This window comes from Sciurus vulgaris, assembly GCF_902686455.1.
Source record: "Sciurus vulgaris genome assembly, chromosome: 4".
NCBI lineage: Eukaryota > Metazoa > Chordata > Mammalia > Rodentia > Sciuridae > Sciurus > Sciurus vulgaris.
Window position 1 is genome coordinate 22,427,412 of NC_136464.1, and position 19,389 is coordinate 22,446,800.

Here is a 19,389-nt window from a genome sequence, read left to right on the forward strand (position 1 = left end):
ATAGGCAGAATTAATATTGTCAAAATGGCCATACTACCTAAAGTGCTATACAGATTCAATGCAATTCCAATTAAAATTCCAATGATGTACCTTACAGAAATAGAGCAAGCAATTATGAAATTCATCTGGAAGAATAAGAAACCCAGAATAGTTAAAGCAATCCTCAGTAGAAAGAGCGAAGCAGGAGGTATCGCAATACCAGATCTTCAACTCTATTACAAAGCAATAGTATCAAAAACGGCATGGTATTGGTACCAAATAGACAGGTAGATCAATGGTACAGAATAGAGGACATGGACACAAACCCAAATAAATACAATTTTCTCATACTAGACAAAGGGGCCAAAAATATGCAATGGAGAAAAGATAGCCTCTTCAACAAATGGTGCTGGGAAAACTGGAAATCCATATGCAACAGAATGAAACTAAACCCCTATCTCTCACCCTGCACAAAACTCAACTCAAAATGGATCAAGGACCTCGAAATCAGACCACAGACCCTGCAGATTATAAAAGAAAAAGTAGGTCCAGAACTTCAACATGTCGGCTTAGGACCAGACTTCCTCAACAGGACTCCCTTAGCACAAGAAATAAAAGCAAGAATCAATAACTGGGATAGATTCAAACTAAAAAGTTTTCTCTCAGCAAAGGAAACTATCAGCAATGCAAAGAAAGAGCCTACAGAGTGGGAGAAAATCTTTGCCAATTGTACTTCAGATAGAGCACTAATCTCCAGAATCTATAAAGAACTCAAAAAACTCTACACCAAGAATGCAAATAATCCATTAGACAAATGGGCTAAGGAAATGAATAGACACTTCACAGAAGATCTACAAGCAATCAACAAACATATGGAAAAATGTTCAACATCTCTAGTAATAAGAGAAATGCAAATCAAAACCACCCTAAGATTCATCTCACCCCAATTAGAATGGCGATTATCAAGAATACAAGCAACAACAGGTGTTGGCGAGGATGTGAGGAGAAAGGTACACTCAGACATTGCTGGTGGGGCTGCAAATTAGTGCAGCCACTCTGGAAAGCAGTGTGGAGATTCCTTTGGAAACTTGGAATGGAACCATCATTTGACCTAGCTATCTCACTCCTTGGCCTATACCCAAAGGACTTAAAATCAGCATACTACAGAGATACAGCCACATCAATGTTCATAGCTGCTCAATTCACCATAGCCAGATTGTGGAATCAACCTAGATGCCCTTCAGTTGATGAATGGATAAAGAAACTGTGGCATATATATACAATGGAATATTACTCTGCCATGAAGAATGATAAAATTATGGCATTTGTAGGTAAATGGATGAAATTGGAGAATATCATGCTAAGTGAGATAAGCCAATCTCAAAAAAATAAAGGACGGATGATCTCGCTGATAAGCAGATGAGGACATATAATGGGGGGTAGGAGGGGTTAGCATTAGGGTTAGGGTTAGGTTTAGGGATAAGGAGGGTGGTAAGAGTGGAGGAAGGAAGGACTGTATAGAGGGAAAAGAGGGGTGGGAGGAATGGAGGGGAAGGGAAAAAAATAACAGAATGAATCAAACAACATTGCCCTATGTAAATTTATGATTTTTAATTTAAAAAAAGTACAACAATGAGACAAACATCATTGCCCTATGTATATGTATGATTACACAAATGGTATGAATCTACATCGTGCACAACCATAGAAACAAAGTGATGTGCCTCATTTGTGTTCAATGATTCAAAATGCAGTCTGTAAAACTAAAAAAAAAAAAAAAAAAAAAAAAAAAAAAAGCACCTCAATGAACAATTAAGAGCACACCTGCAAACAAATGTAATAAGAGAAAGTCTTGACAATTAGAAGACACAAGAACAGCCGTGAAACAGAAGATACAAACAAATTTTAGGACTTAAAAATTTTAGGACTCATTTTTCTAGTTCTGTGAAGAATATCATTGATATTTCAATGGAGATTGAGTCTGTATCACGCTTTTGGTAATATGACAATTTTGGCAATATTAATTCTACCTATCCAAGAACATGGGAGGTCTTTCCATCTTCTAAACTCTTCCTCAATTTCTTTCTTCAGCACTGTATAATTTTCTTTGTGGAAGGCTTTTACCTCCTTGGTTAGATTTATTGCTGAGTATTTTATTTTGGGGGGTTATTGTGAATGGGATAATGTTACTGATTTTGTTTCTTAGAAGATTTGTTATTGGAATATTGGAAAACTAAAATTCATCTAGAAGAAATAAAATACCCAGAAGAGCCATAACAATATTGATCAAGAAGAATGACACTGGAGGCATATCAACATCTGATCTTAAAATATACTCCAGAGGCATGGTAGCAAGATCAGGATTTTATTGGCATCAAAACAGACATGAAGATCAATGGAACAGAATATAATAGAAGACACAGAGACAAATCACCGAGATATACTCTTCTGATACATGATAAAGGTGGTAAAAACATACATGCAATTGAGAAAAGGTAGTCTTTTAATAAATGGAGCTGGGAAAACTGGATATCCATATATGGAAAAATGAAACTGGGTCCTTATCTCTCAACTTACACAAAAGTCAATTCAAAATGTATCAAAGACCCAGGAATTAGACCGGCAAATTTACAACTGCTAGAAGAAAACAGGATCAAACCCTCAAATATTGGTACAGGCACTGACTTCCTTAACAAGATCCTTAAAGCTCAAAATATAAAACCAAGAATCAATAAGTGGGACAGCATCAAATTAAAAAGCTTTTGCACAACAAACAACAGAATGAAAAGAGAGCCCAAAGAATCACAGAAAAACTTTGCCAGGTGCTCCTCTGATGGGGATTAATATCCAGAATATATAAAGAACTCAAAAAAACTTAACACCCAAACCAAAACAACCCAATCAATAAATGGACCAAAGAACTAAATAGACATTACTCAAAAGAAGAAATGGCAACAGTTGATGGATCAGTGTGTCTGTCCCTGTCAGCTAGCCCTGGAAGACTCCAGGCCACACATGCCTAGTGCTTGCTTTATTGCTTACTTTTAAAATAATAGTCTCTGTATCCTTTGCTGTATAAAAATGGGACACTAAACAATGGCAAACTGAATGAAGCAGATCACTTCATTTTTCTTCCCAGCATCCCATTTCACTCTTTGCTTTCTCTGCCTTGTGTCTGTTGCAATCTTTTTGATTCTGCTGCTCTTCATTTAGAAAATGCTTAGCCATGAGCTTTTTGGAGTCATATTGAAGATGCCAAAGAGCAGCCCTCTTTTTTAAAATAAAGCTTGATTTTATTTCCCAGGGGTGGGGGGAGAAGAAGAAGAATAAGAAGTGGCCAGCAAATATACGAAAAAAAAAAAAAATCAACATCCCTATCAATAAGGGAAATACAATTCAAAAGAACATTGAGATTTCATTTCACTCCAGTTAGAATGGCAATTATTAAATATTCAAATAGTCAATGCCAATGAGAATGTGGTGGGAACTGTACACGGTCAAACATTGTTGTTGGGACTGCAAATTAGTACAGTCACTTTGGAAAGCAGTGTGGAGATTCCTCAAAAGACTAGCAATAGAAACACCATTTGACATAGCTGTCTCAGTCCTAGGTATTTAGCCAAACCAACTAAAATCAGCATGTTGTAGTGATTTAGGCACATCAATGTTCATAGCAGCACAATTCACAATGGCTATGTCATTAAATCAGCCCAGGTGCCCAACAGATGAATAGATGTAAAAATAGGACATATATGCACAACGGAGTCTTACTCAGCCCTAAGAAGAATGAGATATGACATTTGTTGGTAAATTGATGGAACTGAGAACATTGTGCTAAATGAAATAAGCAGACTTAGAACATCAGGGGCAGACTGTTTTCCTGTTATATGGGGAAGCTAGAGCAAAATAAGGAGTGGGGGGTGGAAATGGCAGGGGAGAGCCAATGGAAATAGAAGGGAGATCAGTGGAATGGAGAAAAGGGATTGAGGGGGAGGGAGGAGGAACAAGAAAAGGGGAGGAACTGTGGACTCAGTTGATAAAATTATGCTATGTACATACATGAATATACCACAGTGAACTCCACCTTTTATGAATATCTATAAAGCATTGATTCAAAAAAAAGCGATAAATAAGTAGAAGAAAGCTCAATAGAACAGAAGAAGGGGAACAGGGGTGTTGGGGGCTGTGCCATGTTGGCGGCGCCGGGATGGCGCCTGATCACATCGACAGGGAGGAGGTTGATTGACATAAGCACACTCAGGTGATTTTCTCGTCCACGCACACAATGTATTTGCATGTGTTCTTGAGCACTAATTGCCTGCTCCGAGCAACTCGCCTAATCTTTGCGTAAGAGGCGTGGCCCTGCTCTCCGCCTCCTGGAGGTGATATAAGCGTAGGCGGAGTGAGACGGAGACACAGCAGCCATTAGCAGAAAAACAGCAGCAGAAGACATGCGCAGAAGCAGCTAGTAGGGACACACAGCAGCCATTAGCAGAAAAGCAGTAGAAGAAGACAACACGCAGGGAAAAGCAGTTAGGAAACGCGCAACAGCAGCTAGTAGGGAAAAGCGGCACAGCAGCGAGTAGGGGCAGCGGCGGAAGGCAGATGGCAGAACGGAGAACTGAGACGCATCACTAGGGCACCTTGGGTGGACGTACCCTTAGTTCACAGGATGCAGGACTTTAAGGTGTAGCAAGTCTCTTCCTCTAAGCTCTAAGCAAAGCCTGTCTTTCTCTCAAAGTTTCTCTCTTAAGCAAAGTCTCTTTCTCTCTGATAAGCAAAGTCTCTCTCTCTCTCCTCTCAAAGCAAGTAAACCTCATTTCCTCTATCTTCCATAAACAAACAAGCAAGAAAGCAGTGCACTAAAGAGAAAGATAGAAGTGCCTCAGTTTCCACTCCACCACCCATAAGACCTGTGCAAGTTGTTGCTGCAAGCAGTGACAAATATCCACGGATTTTTGTACCGCAAAGAGCCAGCGACACAGGGGGAGGAAGGAAGGGAGAAAAAGGAAGCACTGGGGACCAAAATGAGACGAATTTTATTCCTACATGTGTGATTATGTCAAAATGAACCTCAATGTGACATCTATCTATAATGCACTCCTAAAAACATTTTTAAAAGAAGATAACAATAACAATCACATGAAAATTTTAGAACTAAAAATCACAATAACTAAAATACAACTCAGTGGATGAATTCAAGAGAACAGAGAGGACAGAAGGAAAAAGCAGAAACCCTTAAGAGAAGCTGCTGAAATGACTCAATCTGAACAAGAGGGTAAAGGATCCAGATAAATTGAATACAGTTTCAGGAAGCTGGGGATCTATAATAGTTGACCCTTTGTAGTATCAGGATTACAGAACATGAGGAGAAACAAAGAAGGACTGAAAAGTACAAAGAAATCATGGTTGAAAACTACAGGTCCAAGGATGGAGAAAATCTAAAAAGAATAAATGAAAATAAATCCCTTATAGTCAAACTTCTAAAAACCTAAATATACTCAAAAATCTTTTATAAAAATTCTGCTGTTTCTTCATGGGATCCTGAAGTAAATTTTAAGAGTATATTATATTATTGTTAGCAATAGGCACAATGTACAGCAGGTCTCCAGAATATATTCATCTTGTACAATTGAAGTTTTGCACTCACTGAAGAATAATCCCCTTTCCCTGGTCCACAGGAACCACAATCATACTTTCTGCTTTTCTGGGTTTGACTGTTCTAAGTATCACACACATGAGAGCGAATGCAGTATATCTCTAACTGGCTTATTTCACTTAGAACACTGTTTTGAAGGCTCACCCACATTGTCACATAACACAGAATTTCCTTCTTTTTCAAGGCTGAAGAATAGTTAATTATATGTATGAATTACATTTTATTTATCCATTCACCCCTCAGTGGGCATTTAGGTTGTCTCCATGTCTTAGTGATTGAGAAAAACGCTAAAGTAAGCATGAGAATGTAAATATCTCTTCCGGATCCTGATTCCAATTCTTCTGGATAAATACCCATAAGTGGGATTGCTGGGTCATATGATAGTTCTAGTTTTAAGTTTTGGGGGAACCTCCATATTGTTTCCCATAGTGGCTACAACATTTTATATTCCAAAATTTCCACTTTATTTCCAACACCGTTTATGTTTGTTTTTAAATAGCAGTCATCCCAACAGGTAGGAGTTGTTAACTTACTTTTTTGATTTTGATTTCCCTGATGATTAGTGATGTTGAGAATTCTTTCAAATACCTGGTGACTATGTATATCTTTTCTTCAAAGGCATGTTTATTCAAATCTTTTACCCATTTTTGAGTCAAGTTACTTTATTTTATTTTGCTATTGAGTTTAGGAGTGACATATTTTGAGCATTAACCCCTTATCACATATGTGATTTGAGAATACTTTCTCCAATTTTGTGAGTGGTCTTTTCTCTGTGTTAATTACGTCCTTTGCTCTGCCGAAGCTGCTCAGTTCTCACTCACCTATCTTGGCTTTTGTTTTCTGAGCATTTGGTATCATATATAAGAAATTAGATCAATGTCAAAGCTTTTTGTCTGTTTTCTTTTAGGAATTTTACAGTTTAAAGTCCTATGTTTAAGTCTTTAATCCATTTTAAATTGGTTATAGTGTGTAGTGTAAGACAAAGGTCTGCTATAATTCTTTTGTATATGGCCAACCAGTTTTCCCTGTCCCATTTATTCAGAGACTATTTTTGATTACAATGGTTTTTTTTCTTTGTGGAAAATCAGTGAACCATATATGCGTGGTTGATTTCCGGGATCTCTATTCAGTTCCACTGATGTATATGTCTGGCTTTATGCCAGGGTCGTTCTATTTTACTTGTTGCATATTTGTAATATATTTTAAAATCAGACAATTAACTTGTTCAACTTTGTTCTTTCTCAAGAATGTTCTGACTATTCAGGGTTCATTGTATTTCCTTATAAATTTTAGAATTTTTCCCTTTCTGAAAAAATAAAAATGCTTTGGAAATTTTGATAAAGATCGCATTGAATCTCTAGATTACTTTAGGTAGCATGGACATTTTAACAACATTAACTCTTTCAGTTCATAAACATGGGATTTTTTCCCTCCATTTATTTATGTCTTTTAATTTCTTTCAACAATTTTCTATAAAATATACAAGTCTTTTACCTCCTTAATTAAGTTTATTCCTAAGTATTTTTATGTCATTGCAAATGGGACTATTTTCTTAATTTTCTTTATTGTTAGTTTATTTTTAGAGTGGGAAAAATTGTTGAAAGTGGTGGGAGAGAAAATATGCCTAATTAATAAGAGAAAATTACAACAAATTTCTCATTTGGAAACTAGAATCCTCCCCAAAATTATTAAACCCAATGGACTTTCCTTCTCCATTCGCATTTTAAATTATGGAATGGAAGAAATAGTTTTCACCGTCTAATGAGATATAAATGTATGTAGAGACATATTTAGAAGAATCACATTGTAAATTGGGGATGATAAAGAGATATTAAAGAAATTATGATTTCTAACATTCAGTCAATGTGGCTTGTGCCAGATAATAGCAGTAGACTATAATAACATATGCATAGATAACGCAATACCTAAGGGACCACTAAAATGATACACAAAGAAATACACCAAATACTATAATAGAAAAGTGGAAGAAACCTTAAAATGTGTTTAAATAACCAACAAAGGAAAGGAAAAGAGATGAATGAAAAAATCGCAACTACAAGTAGAAAACAAAACATTGTATGCCAGACTTAATCCTTAATGCATTAATAATTATAATGAGAATAAATAATCTAAATATGACAACTACAAACGAAGATTTCTTGAGGGGGAAAAATGCCATGATGTATATATAATCTCTATAAGAAAGAAACTAAGAAATAAAATGGCATAGAAATGTTGAAAGTAAAACATTGAAAAATAATATATAATCATAAATGAAAAGAAATCTAGAATTGGCCACAATAATATCAGATAATACATCAGATGTAATGGATCAATTATTTGAAAAACACATTATCAAAACCAAAAAAGAAATGGAAAATTTAAATACATTGGTACATATTTTTAAAATTGTATATGTAATAAAATTTTTCATAAAGTAAAATCCGGACTAGTATACTTTGATGATTACTTTCTCTAGAGAAAGAAGAAATAATACCAATGTTATACAATCTCCTTCAGAATTCAGAAAGTTAAAAAATTGTTTTAGAAAGCCACAAAACCTTGATTTCAGAATCTGGCAAAGATACTACGTAAAAGAAAATTAAAGACAAGCTATCTCATGATTATACTTGCAAAGACTCAAACAAAATATAAGCAGATCAAATTCATCAATGTAATAGAATTATAGACTTATTAAAAGTGAAATTTGTTTTAGGAATGCAAGATTATCTTAATATTCAATCTGTGATACTAGAATAAAGAAAAAAGCGACTATCTCAAAAGTGACTATACTAAGAAAAAGTATAAAATTAAATTCAGAACTGCTTCATGTTTTTCAAAATAGCAAATTAAAAATAAAAGAAAAATAGTTCATATTATGATCATTTTTTTAAAAAACTCCCAGTGAGCAACATACTTCATAGTGAAATAATGAGACATTTTCCCTGATTTTGTGATCCCACTGACATTATATCAGATTGTACATCGTCAGTATTTCCATTCAAAATACATCATATATTTCCTTCCTAGACAAATAATAATCAATCAATGGTATATGTGTTCAAAAAGAAACAGAAGTTTAATTTCCACAGGATATCATTGGGTAAATAGAAATTCTAAAAGAATTGAGAGGTTATTAGAATTAATAAGTCCAACTAAAGTGACTAGATACCAAATCAAAAATTAATGTTGCTTTCAGTTATTAGAAAAAAAATAATCAAAAATTAAGATAAAGAGATAATGATCACAATGCCACGAAACACCTCAAACACCGAGGAGTTAATTTATTGACATATATACAGGATTTGTACATTGAAAACTAATAATATTGCTGATAGAACTTAAAGATACAAATAAAGGCAGAGGAATAATACATTCATAGATGGAAAGATACGATTTTTCATGTTAGTATCTTTCTAATTGGTCTAGAGATATAGTACAATTCCATTTAAAAAGTTCAGCATTTTTAGAAATTGATGGAATGATTCAAAACAGGCTGGAAAAACTAAGTAGGGCACTTCGCATCAGATTTAAAGATTTATTGTAATGCTACTTATTAAGAAGTATTTGTTGAGCTGATCAGTTAATAAGAAGAGAAAATTCAGAAACAGGTACACAGAGTCATCTGATTCACAATAAACATGCTATGGTCATATAGAGGGAAAAGAGTGGTTTTTAATTAATAGGCCTGGGTTAGCTGGTATCCATTTGATAAAAGATGTTTCTTCAACTTCCTTCCATGTATAAGGAAGGAAGCAATTCCAGACGAATTGTGGACATAAGTATAAGAATACCACTTCCAGAAAAAAGATACATTCATGAACAAGGTATAGGAAAAGATTTCTTAAAACTGAAAATAATAAGCATTAGCCGCCATAAAGCAAAGGTTAGAAGTAATTGAAAAATTGAATATGCACATATCAAAACTTCTTTTTCTTTTGTCTTTTACTATATATATTTAAGTATACAACATGGTGCTTTGATATACATAGTTAAATGGTTATTGAAGTTAAGTAAATTAACATATCCATATGTATGGACATGCATGTACATGTGTGTAAAAATAAAATCACTGAGCAAATATGTCATTAGGATCTTGACACTTTCACGGTTGTAGATTTAATTTCAATGCAATTAAAAAAATTTTTTAAACACTAACAAGCACTGTCCATGTTATTGGGCTGTGTTCTCTCAAGGATCTTCAGCTATAAGCAATAAGTTGGAGCATTTTCAGTTAATGAGGGTTTGCCTTAAGTTGCTTTATTCATTGATTCAACTTTTCCCTTAGGTTTAAATTTAGCTTTATGTGACATCTGTGGTGGGCGGCTATGATTCATCCTAGTGCTGAATATCTGACCATATTAAGAAAGGCTATCAAATATGTGAGAACATTAGCTTTGTCATTCACTCATTCAACAAACACCTACAGAATGTCTTCTCTGTGCTTGCATTGGTTATGAACTGAGGCTAAGCCATAGATACCATAGATACCTACAGAAGTTAGCTAACAGAAGAGCTGTGTGAGTGAGACAGATGATTAGAATCATAGAAGAGCAATGTCAGAACAGTCACTGAGAGCCAAGAGAATATAGAAAAGAGATATATTTATCTACTAAGCACTATAAAATTCAAAATTCCATGAATAAATTCCTGGTGTTCCTTCATGTCATGCCAGGATCTAGGGGATGATGTAACAGGACATGGTAGATCAGGACCAAGAATTAACGTACGAGGAGGGGCTGGAGGTTCTGGGAGACTGTGAACCAGGGTTAAATCCATATTCAGAAGATATTAAAGAAGTAAAAATAGGTTTAAGTCTAAATAAGTAAGGGGGCCAAAATCTAGAGAAAATTAACAGACCTCACCTAACAATATGACTCATATAGGCATTCCTGATAAAAGTGACTGAGCCATTTAATGTAGCTGAGCACATTAGGACAAGTTTTCTGAGGCAAAACAAACATGGATCCACATCCATGAATTTGTCTGAACTCATTCATGACTTCAGACTCCATAATATCCCCACATAATACATTGAATGTTTACTGCATGATCTATTTAGGATTCCCCTTGACTTTTTCTATAATTTTTCAAGCTGTACATAACAGTTCAACTGCATACTTAAAGCTTAGTCAATCTACTGTTGACTGCCTAAAAGTTTATAAGATACAGATTTACTGTACTTCGGCTCACATGGAAGACTGGTATGATGAGAAAAAGTATGCAGTAGCTTAACCCATCTTTTCAATTTATTTCTGAAAACGAAACTGAGTTTCAACACCCTTCTCTGCTCATGGTATCTTCAGGAGTATGGTGGTTTTTACATATGGTTTTCTTCCTAGCAGAAAATAAATTGATTTTTAGAAAATTTAAATGGATTTTATCTCCTGGTCTTCTATTCAGAGAAGTATGTTGAATATGAAATTGGAGTTGGTGTTTAAAGTGTGAAGTGATTTTAACAATGACTAGCAGCAGTGACTGTTTTCTCTGTTGCACATGAAGCACCCTGCCTGACACAAGGAACTGATACAACTTGCATTTTACAGATTAGGCAACAGGCATTCTGAAAGTCAGATGATAATGTACAACTAGTGAGTGGCATCCATGGGCTTTAAAGGTATAATTTTCATTTCAAATTTTAAAATTGTAAACTCACACTTGCTGACTCCTAGCACCAGAGGCAGACAAACACAGTAAACTCCATGCCTTCAATCACCTTTCCCTTCTTTGGTGAACCTCTGTGACACTGCCAGAGATGGGGATATCTAGACTGGAGGGCTGGAGAACATCTGCTTTTGGTCCAGATCCAACTTAGAAATGGGAAACACCACACATAAGTTCATGTCTACCCAACTGTGCTGCTTATTTTGATTTATTTCTTCCTTTTCTTTGCAAGATACTCTTGTGCAGGGAGTGAGACCTCCCCCAAATCTTGTTCTTCAATAGCTACTGGGCAGTTTATAGAGCACTCTCCTACTGGATTATTATGCCTCAGAACCCTGTGTTTGGCAGCAGTATTAACTTTATTCCTCTGTGGATTAGGACTTTGTAAAAGAGACAAAGATAACTAAGACTTCTTGTGAGATGGAAGCTTTGGGTTATCCTATTGTTGGCCCCTAAAGAACTTTGGAAGTAGCTTCTTGTTTCTTCTGCCTCTGCTCCTCCGGTCAGTTTTCCTGAAGAAACCAAAGGAAATGTAGCCCCAACTTTGGGTATATGAGTTTATTTATTCCTATTTGTAATTTTAGTGAAGTTGGGCTGGAAAAAATGTTAGAGCTGCTTTTGTGATTTACTCCATCAAAGCCTTTTCATGTTGGACTTGCAGGTTGAGAAAGTCAGGAGAAAGTAATTATAGAAGTCGCTTTTTACAGTTTTTGGATCATTTTAAGCATTTTAAGACTATAAAGAAGTTACATTAATGAATTCTTAGACTTTTGGGTAAAGGTTTATTTTAAAAAGCCTATTAATGTCATCTCTAAACAAACTGACTTACTTACAGTGTACATTTTATCTATTTTACATTAAGTATGAATATTTAAATGGGAAAATATATCTGCATATATGAGTTCATAAAATGACACTGATATTTCATGCTTTTCTTTTCCTACTTAGTTATAAACATCTTTGAAACCTGAAATGTCTGTGTGAACAGAATGTAATAGCCAAATATAAATAATGTGGGATTTTAATTCATATGTATATACAAATTGAAGACAGAACAGACTAAATGAGGGGAAAAGGATAACAAAATTCTGTTCTAAGTTTTGACTCTAACTCTATGACCTTGGATAAATGTCTTTTTATTCTGTAAGATGCAGGCAAAAACTGCCCCCTACCTACCTTTCAGAGCTGCTGCAAGATTTATTAAACTAGAAGAAAAAACAAAAACAGTTTAAAGGTCTAATGAGATAGAATATTCATAAATACAAGGCAGTACTGTTATTTGCAAGGCATGCAACACTGAATTAACTTTCATTATATCCATATGAGTCAGGTGGTTATTTTTAGCCTTATTTTTACAGGTAAGAAGATTTAAATCTTTCTGCTAAAGCCACTTAATTTGGGTATATGAGAAAGGTACAATGACTGGATTCAGACCTATGTCAGTATTTGTTGTTACTTGAAAGTATTTTAAGGGGCAGTTTAAAAAAATTCCAGATTCCTTTGGCTGGTGTTGAGAATAACCTGCATATTATTCTCCCTAGTTGTCTTTGTGCGGTTCTTCATGAAAATGATCTGAAATGCAAGACATCTTGTCTCAATGGTATCCAAGGAGAGCCAAGTATTATGAAAGCTATTAAAAGACATTGTTCTAATGATGAGGCATATAATGTGATTTAGTGCAACTGCAGCCAAGGTATCCATAAGAAACGGAGAAATGTAGGAAAAGGGGAAGAAGGAAATCTGATAAAAGAATTAACCTGTGGCTCCTGCAGTACTATTAAGAGAGTAGTAACTATTCTTCTCTCTTTAAAATGACTCCACCACATATACCAAACAAAAGCAAATGGAAATGCAGTATACACGTTTTCTCCTTTCAAGCAAACTTGATCACTTGGTTCCAGTATTGCTTGCTTATCATTACTAAAAAGGATTAAAAGCACTAGAGTGTCTGGCACACAGTACGTCTCCAATAAGTGTTATGTGTCATTAGCTGGAGTTGAAGTGAGAAGAGCACTACATCAAGTTACCTGCCTATCAGAAATAAGGATACCCACGTGGAAGCCTTGACTTTGCACTAAATTCCAGTGTGACCCTGGGTCATCATCCGTAAAGTGGGAAAATGATAATATTTATCTGAGATAAACTTTGGGAGAAAAAGAAACCACTTTAGTTGGTACTTTAAATCCTTAGCACAGTTTCTCACAGTGTACATATCTGATTTACAAAGTGTTAGCTACTAAGAGTTATACAGGTAGTCTTATTACACAAGTGCCAGCTGGCCATTATTTATTTATGAATGAACCAGGTCACAAGGGAGACATTAGGGAAAGAGTTGATTTATAAGGAAGATTTGGTCATTATTCACATGTAATGTTTTCAGTGATTATTAGGGGAAAATAGTCTAAATAAAATCATGGAACACTGTAATATATACTAAGAAAGATCTAGTAAGAGACTGATGCAGAAAATGGGAAAGGAATGCCTTCTTTGGGTAGGGGGTCAGGGAAAGTCTCCCTGGATACATATTTAAAGTGAAAATCTTAAAGAGTCAACTAGGTGAGGTGAAGGTAGTGGGGGGGAATTCCTGACAGGTGGAACAACATGTGCAAAGTCATGAGTTAGAAAACACTCGGAACATTAGAGGAAAGTTCAGTCCTGGATGAGTGGAGCATATGGGGGAGTGAGAGAGAACTGCTAAAGGGTATTTAGAAAAAGGAAGCTAAGGGTCATGTTAAGGGGTGTGAATAGTATTCTGTTTTCAATATTAAATTGGTAAGGGTATGAAGCAGTGATGAGAAATCATATTTTTATAATTTTGAAAGATTACATTTGCTTCACTATAGGGTAAGGTGTCTACACTTTTCATTATGCAGTAAATGATGATTAGGGAGGCTAAATTTTAATTTTTTCATTAAAATTAACTATATCACAAAGTCGTATTCTTTTCTTTCTGCAAATAAATAGGTCAATTTGTGGTGCTTTGGAGATAACTACAGGAGAAAAAGGATGGAACAGAGCTATTATGGAGGTGGGTGGGCAGTAAAGGGGGCTGTTGGTCTAGCTAGTCCAGATGTGAAATGACGAAAACAGACTAAGTAATGGCAGATTTTTCACAGGCATAATATAAAGACTTTTGGAAATTATCAGCGTATGAACTCTACTGGTCTTTATATCAATTATATTCCTAATAAATGATCCATTCTTATTGTATTGTACTAATAAAGCCTCTTAAGTTGTTTAGTATGTTGTTGCATTAAAAACACATTGAAATAGACTTTCCACCATGACTAGCCTAATACATGGGATCTTTGGAAAAATGGGAATAGTTTAGGAAATTACTGGTAATTGCCCTTTCTACTTGTTAACATAAGTCAAATGGGGAGCAGAGCTACAAGAAATAAAATTGACACATAAGCACCCACAATATTTCTTGAAGCCAATTTAATTTACAGTTTTGTAACTTTTTTTCTCATATAGATAATTAAAATCAGGAATTAAAAATACTGACTCTCTATGAGTTCCCAGCAAATGGACTGCAAAGGGATCATTTTAATGGCTGTATTTGGAAAGATGATAGTTCCATTCTCCGGGAAGGAGAAATCCACTCTACTTGTACCAATTTCCTTCAGAAGAATTTTCATTTTAAAACTGAAATAATACAGATTTTAGTATGGGAAGAAGAAACAAAAGCCAGAAAACACAAGTCCACTCATTTATTCTTTTCCTTGTTGTTTGCTTTTCCTAGTCTTGTATTTGGATGGAAGGTTTTTTTTTTTTTTTTTTTTTTTTTGGTTCTGATTCTTTAATCTGTTTTTCCTTTCTTGGAGGGATTCCCACACACTTATCCAGACTAGAAAGGAGGTTAGCAGGGCATAGAAAGAAGACATTAAGCAAATGATCCTGCAAAGCTCTGAAAACCTTCTTGAGGGGAGGAAAATGAGCACCCTGGGTTTTGAGAAAGAGTACTTGCAATTTGGAGAGGAAAGAGGACTTCTGGATCCGTTCTCTTCCAGCCAGAGGTCACAGTCTGCCAAATGATGTTTCCGTTTTGGGAAGATCCAGACCTCTGTAGTGAAAGGTGTTTTTGGAAGAACAACCCATTTAGGTCCTTTAATGACAATAGTAAATGCTTCTGTCCCATCGTGTACTCTAACTTAATGGCAAAGAGACTTCCTTTGTGCATTCACACTTTTCTTGCATTGGTCATAAGAACAGTGACTTAACTCAGTTTTTTTATAAAACCTCTGGATCAGCTTGATATCCTAGAAGTTTCTCTTGGGCAGCATTAGAAAGGGTTTCATCAATCCAAGAATCAGTACCACTCTACACTACTTTCAGGTTGGTCTCACCACAAACCCAGAACTCAAAATCTTCAGTGAGTTTGTCACTCCAAGTGTGAAAATGAACAACAACAACAAAAATGGAATTAGAAACCAGAATTAGGACAATTCTGTTGTGTCATTCTTTTATTCAATCATCAAATATTCACTAAGTAGCCTAATAAGCATCATAAGAGAATATTATTAAGTATATGAAGACAGCAAAGAAATGTGAAGGCATTTCAACTGTTGGAAGCAAACTGTATGAAAAAGGTTTGGATTTGCAGAAATTCTTTGCAATTTTCAAAGCCCATTCACCTACTATAAATCTTCATCTAAACTTTTAAACAGTAGTAGGAGAGTTGAGTTGGGTTGATATTATAATCACAGAATTGCAGAATTTTAGGAGCGGAAGGGATTTTAAAGGTCATCTAATGCAACTATTTTATTTTAAAGTGAGCAAACTCAGAGATTGTGACCTCTCTGAGATCTCACAGCAAAGGAGTGATAGTGTCCAGCACAGACTTGCTAATGGGGATCTCAAGTCTTGTGTTGATAGCACTGAGCTAGGCACCACATGACAGAGGGTAAACAGCGCACTACGCCCCCTTTCCTGTATTTACTTCATATACAGATACATTATAGACTTACAATTCGTATTTATTGAATTGATGACTGACAGGTTTCCTACCAAGTAGGGCACTGTGCCAAGCATTGAGGATAAAATGACAAACTGAACAGGTCATTTCTTCCAAGTTGTTCACAATTTGGTGTTCCTGTCTTCAGAGAGTTTGCAGTCCCTTCGGGAAGTCAAAATGTATTATGACTACAAAACTCCAAGTGGGACCTTGGGTTTAGGAAAGTATTCTCAAATATGTTTGCAGGCCGAAAGACTGGGTTCAAATACAGCGAGTGATTTAGGAGGTCAGGAAAAGAAATCAAAGCGCAATAACGATGGAAAATTCTCTCTCTCTCTCTCTCTCTCTCTCTCTCTCTCTCTCTCTCTCTCTCTCTCTCTCTCTCTCTCTCTCTCTCACACACACACACACACACACACACACACACGTCCTCGAGACCATTTAATTACATCATTCTCTGCTGCTGCCTTTCCGGGATCTCCCCCCAAGGCTGCTGGGACCCAGGCTCCTCAGAGTAAGGTGGAGATGCCAAACCACGGAGAATAAGAAAGGCAAAGAGGAAGAGCCCACCCATTTACCTCCTGAACCGGAGAACACCAGAAAAGGGGAAACAGGGGAAAGCAGCAGAGACTGATAGAAACGGTAAAGCAGGAAAATAAATAAATAAATAAACAAACACTCCACACAGCGACAGCCCTGGGAGCCTTGGGCCGGCCGCCCCCACGGGAAGGGTGCGCGGGCTCATCGCGGGGACCCGCGACTGCGGGGGCGCAGAGCCGGCGGCGGCGGCGCCTGCGAGGCCGAGAGGAGGGTCGCGGCGGTGCATCCAGTGCCCGCAGCCCGGGTGCGCAGCGCAGCTCGGCGGCGGGACGCGGAGCCCGGAGCCCCGGCAGCGCCAGCCCTCCCTCCCGCGTCGCCCGCCAGCGCGCCAGCGCCCGCTCCGCCTGTGACTTCAGTGCAGCTCCACCCCCGCGTGGCGGCGGCTCGCTCGGTCCGAACCCGCGCTCCGCACAAACCCAGCCCCGGCGAGCGGCCGCCACCTGCCCGGCGCCTCCTCCGCCCGCCCCACCGCGGCCCAACTTGGATGGAGTTGGGGTCTTGAGCACCTGCCCCCGCCGCCGCCAGCGGAGAGCCCTGCGCCGCCGCCTTCGGTCTGGGACCCTTCTCCGCTCCTCTCCGCTCCCGCGATGGGAAAAGTTGGCGCCGGCGGCGGCTCCCCAGCCCGGCTGAGCGCGCTTCTCGCCGGCGCGGGGCTTTTGGTCCTCTGCGCCCCGGGCGCCTGCAGCAGCGGCTCTTGCTGCCCTCCACCGCACCCCACCTCGGCCCCACGCTGGACCACGACCCCAGGGGGTTTTTTCCACCAGGGGCCGCCAGGCAGGGCTCCTGCCACGCCCCTGCCGCTCCTTGTGCGCCCCCTGTTTGCAGTGGCCCCCGGGGACCGAGCGCTGTCCCTGGAGCGGGCCCGGGGCACCCGGGCTTCGGTGTCGGTTGCTACACGCTCCAGCCGAAGGAGACGGAGCGGAGCGGTTCAGGAGAAGGCAGAAAGGGTAGAGGGCTCCAGTAGGAGCCCCCGGGGAGTACTGAGGGATGGAGGGCAGCCGGAGCTTGGGACTCGGGAGCGGGACCCGGACAAAGCCACCCGCTTCCGGATGGAGGAGCTGAGACTGACCAGCACCACGTTTGCGCTGACAGGCGACTCCGCACACAACCAAGCTATGGTCCACTGGTCCGGCCACAACAGCAGTGTGAGTAGATGGGACTGGGGGCAAAGGAGTGAAAGATGGAAAGGGTTAAAGTCCACTGTGTGATCTGATGGAGAATTCGGGGAAATGGGGTTTCTGGTCTTGGGAAATCCTGAAAAACTGAAGTCTTCTCTGCCCTCCTCCCTCAGGAGTTAATATAACCTACAAAGAGGCCAACCTGCACCTCCCTCTCCTACCAAAATCATCAGAGCCCTCTCCAGAGCCCAAAGAAAGCTTCCAATGGAGCAGCAAATCCCTATTTATTTGTGTGTATGTGTGTGTGTGTGTGTGTGTGTGTGTGTGTGTGTGTGTTTAGTAGTATAGGTGTGTGGAACTGAAGATTCGGCGGGAGGGGGGGCGAGCGGGAGGGTTAAAGTACTCTTAGTGTAGGCATGAAAGGGTTAAATTTCCAGGCAAATGGACAGTGCCTCAAGTGACTGTGACTTTCCTTTTACTTGCTAGACTCAAGTCTGATCAAGAAGACTCATATCTGGCTTTATTTTTTTAATTTTATTTTTATGTGGAGTGCCTAACCCCTTCTTCACAGGGAGAATTGCAGGGCAATATAAGGTGCCCTTTATGGGATCTTATGTTTGGGGGACCGAGTGGATGCAAGCAAGTTTCAGGGCAGTAACTCTCCAGCATCTTCTAACAGCACTAGCAAGCGTATTTTGAGAGCTGGGGCTTTCCAGCCCATGAAAGAGTGGTTGTTCTCTGGCATGATCAGTCTCAGGAAGATCAGATATATGCCAGTGACGACAACAGCTCCCTGTTCTCCCCCAGTGCCTGACCTCCTCTAGTGAGGAGCACAAATAAAGGCTTGCCACTCCTTTTATGAAGGCAGGAAAAGGATTGCTGGATTCCAGGAGGGGATTCCAGAGGACTCAGGGTGCAAGTCCATGGTCATGAGAGAGAAGGTTTTAGATTTTTTGAAAAGCCTGCATGTCTGTAATCTCAGGGAGCTATTCCAGTTTCAACTGCACCCAGAAACTTCAATGAGCTGAAATAGTAAAGAACTGGCTTTGACCAAAACAACTTAAAAGTATGGAAAGTTCTTTAAGCTGCCATTAATAGACAAGAAGATCCTAAAAATCAAAGATTTATAAAATGAAAAAGAAAAAAATCCAAGTTTCAACTTCAATCAGGTCATTGAGGTTGTAAGGTTGTAGCCTTCTACCTTTGGAAATGTTTTTGGTCGTGGTATAAAAGTCAGAGACCTCCCCAGAGGACTGTCACATTTGTGAATTGTGCTCACTGTCAGCTTTTTAATTAGAGTTGTGAGCATTTTAAAATATCATCCGTCATCACGGATTCCTTGTCCTGAGGCAGGATACGTAGTATTTTGAATTTATGTCTCTGTCCTGAGAGTACCAGCACTGAGAGTTCCC

At 38.4% G+C, this 19,389-nt stretch overlaps 1 protein-coding gene across 8 annotated transcripts in view; it reads left to right on the forward strand.

Annotated features, from left to right (window-relative positions):
* Nucleotides 1-16,761: 16,761 nt before the first annotated feature.
* Nucleotides 16,762-19,389, forward strand: part of SORCS1 (sortilin related VPS10 domain containing receptor 1) — a 469,944-nt gene continuing 467,316 nt past the window's right edge. For 5 of the 8 annotated variants that reach the window (XM_079136902.1, XM_079136901.1, XM_079136904.1 and 2 more), the window contains exon 1: nt 16,763-18,004. In XM_079136902.1, coding sequence (XP_078993028.1) covers nt 17,447-18,004 — 558 coding nt within the window. In that variant the 5' untranslated portion in view covers nt 16,763-17,446. Of the gene's footprint in view, nt 18,005-19,389 lie in introns of all 8 variants that reach the window. The other 3 variants (XM_079136908.1, XM_079136906.1, XM_079136907.1) reach the window with 1 other exon arrangement.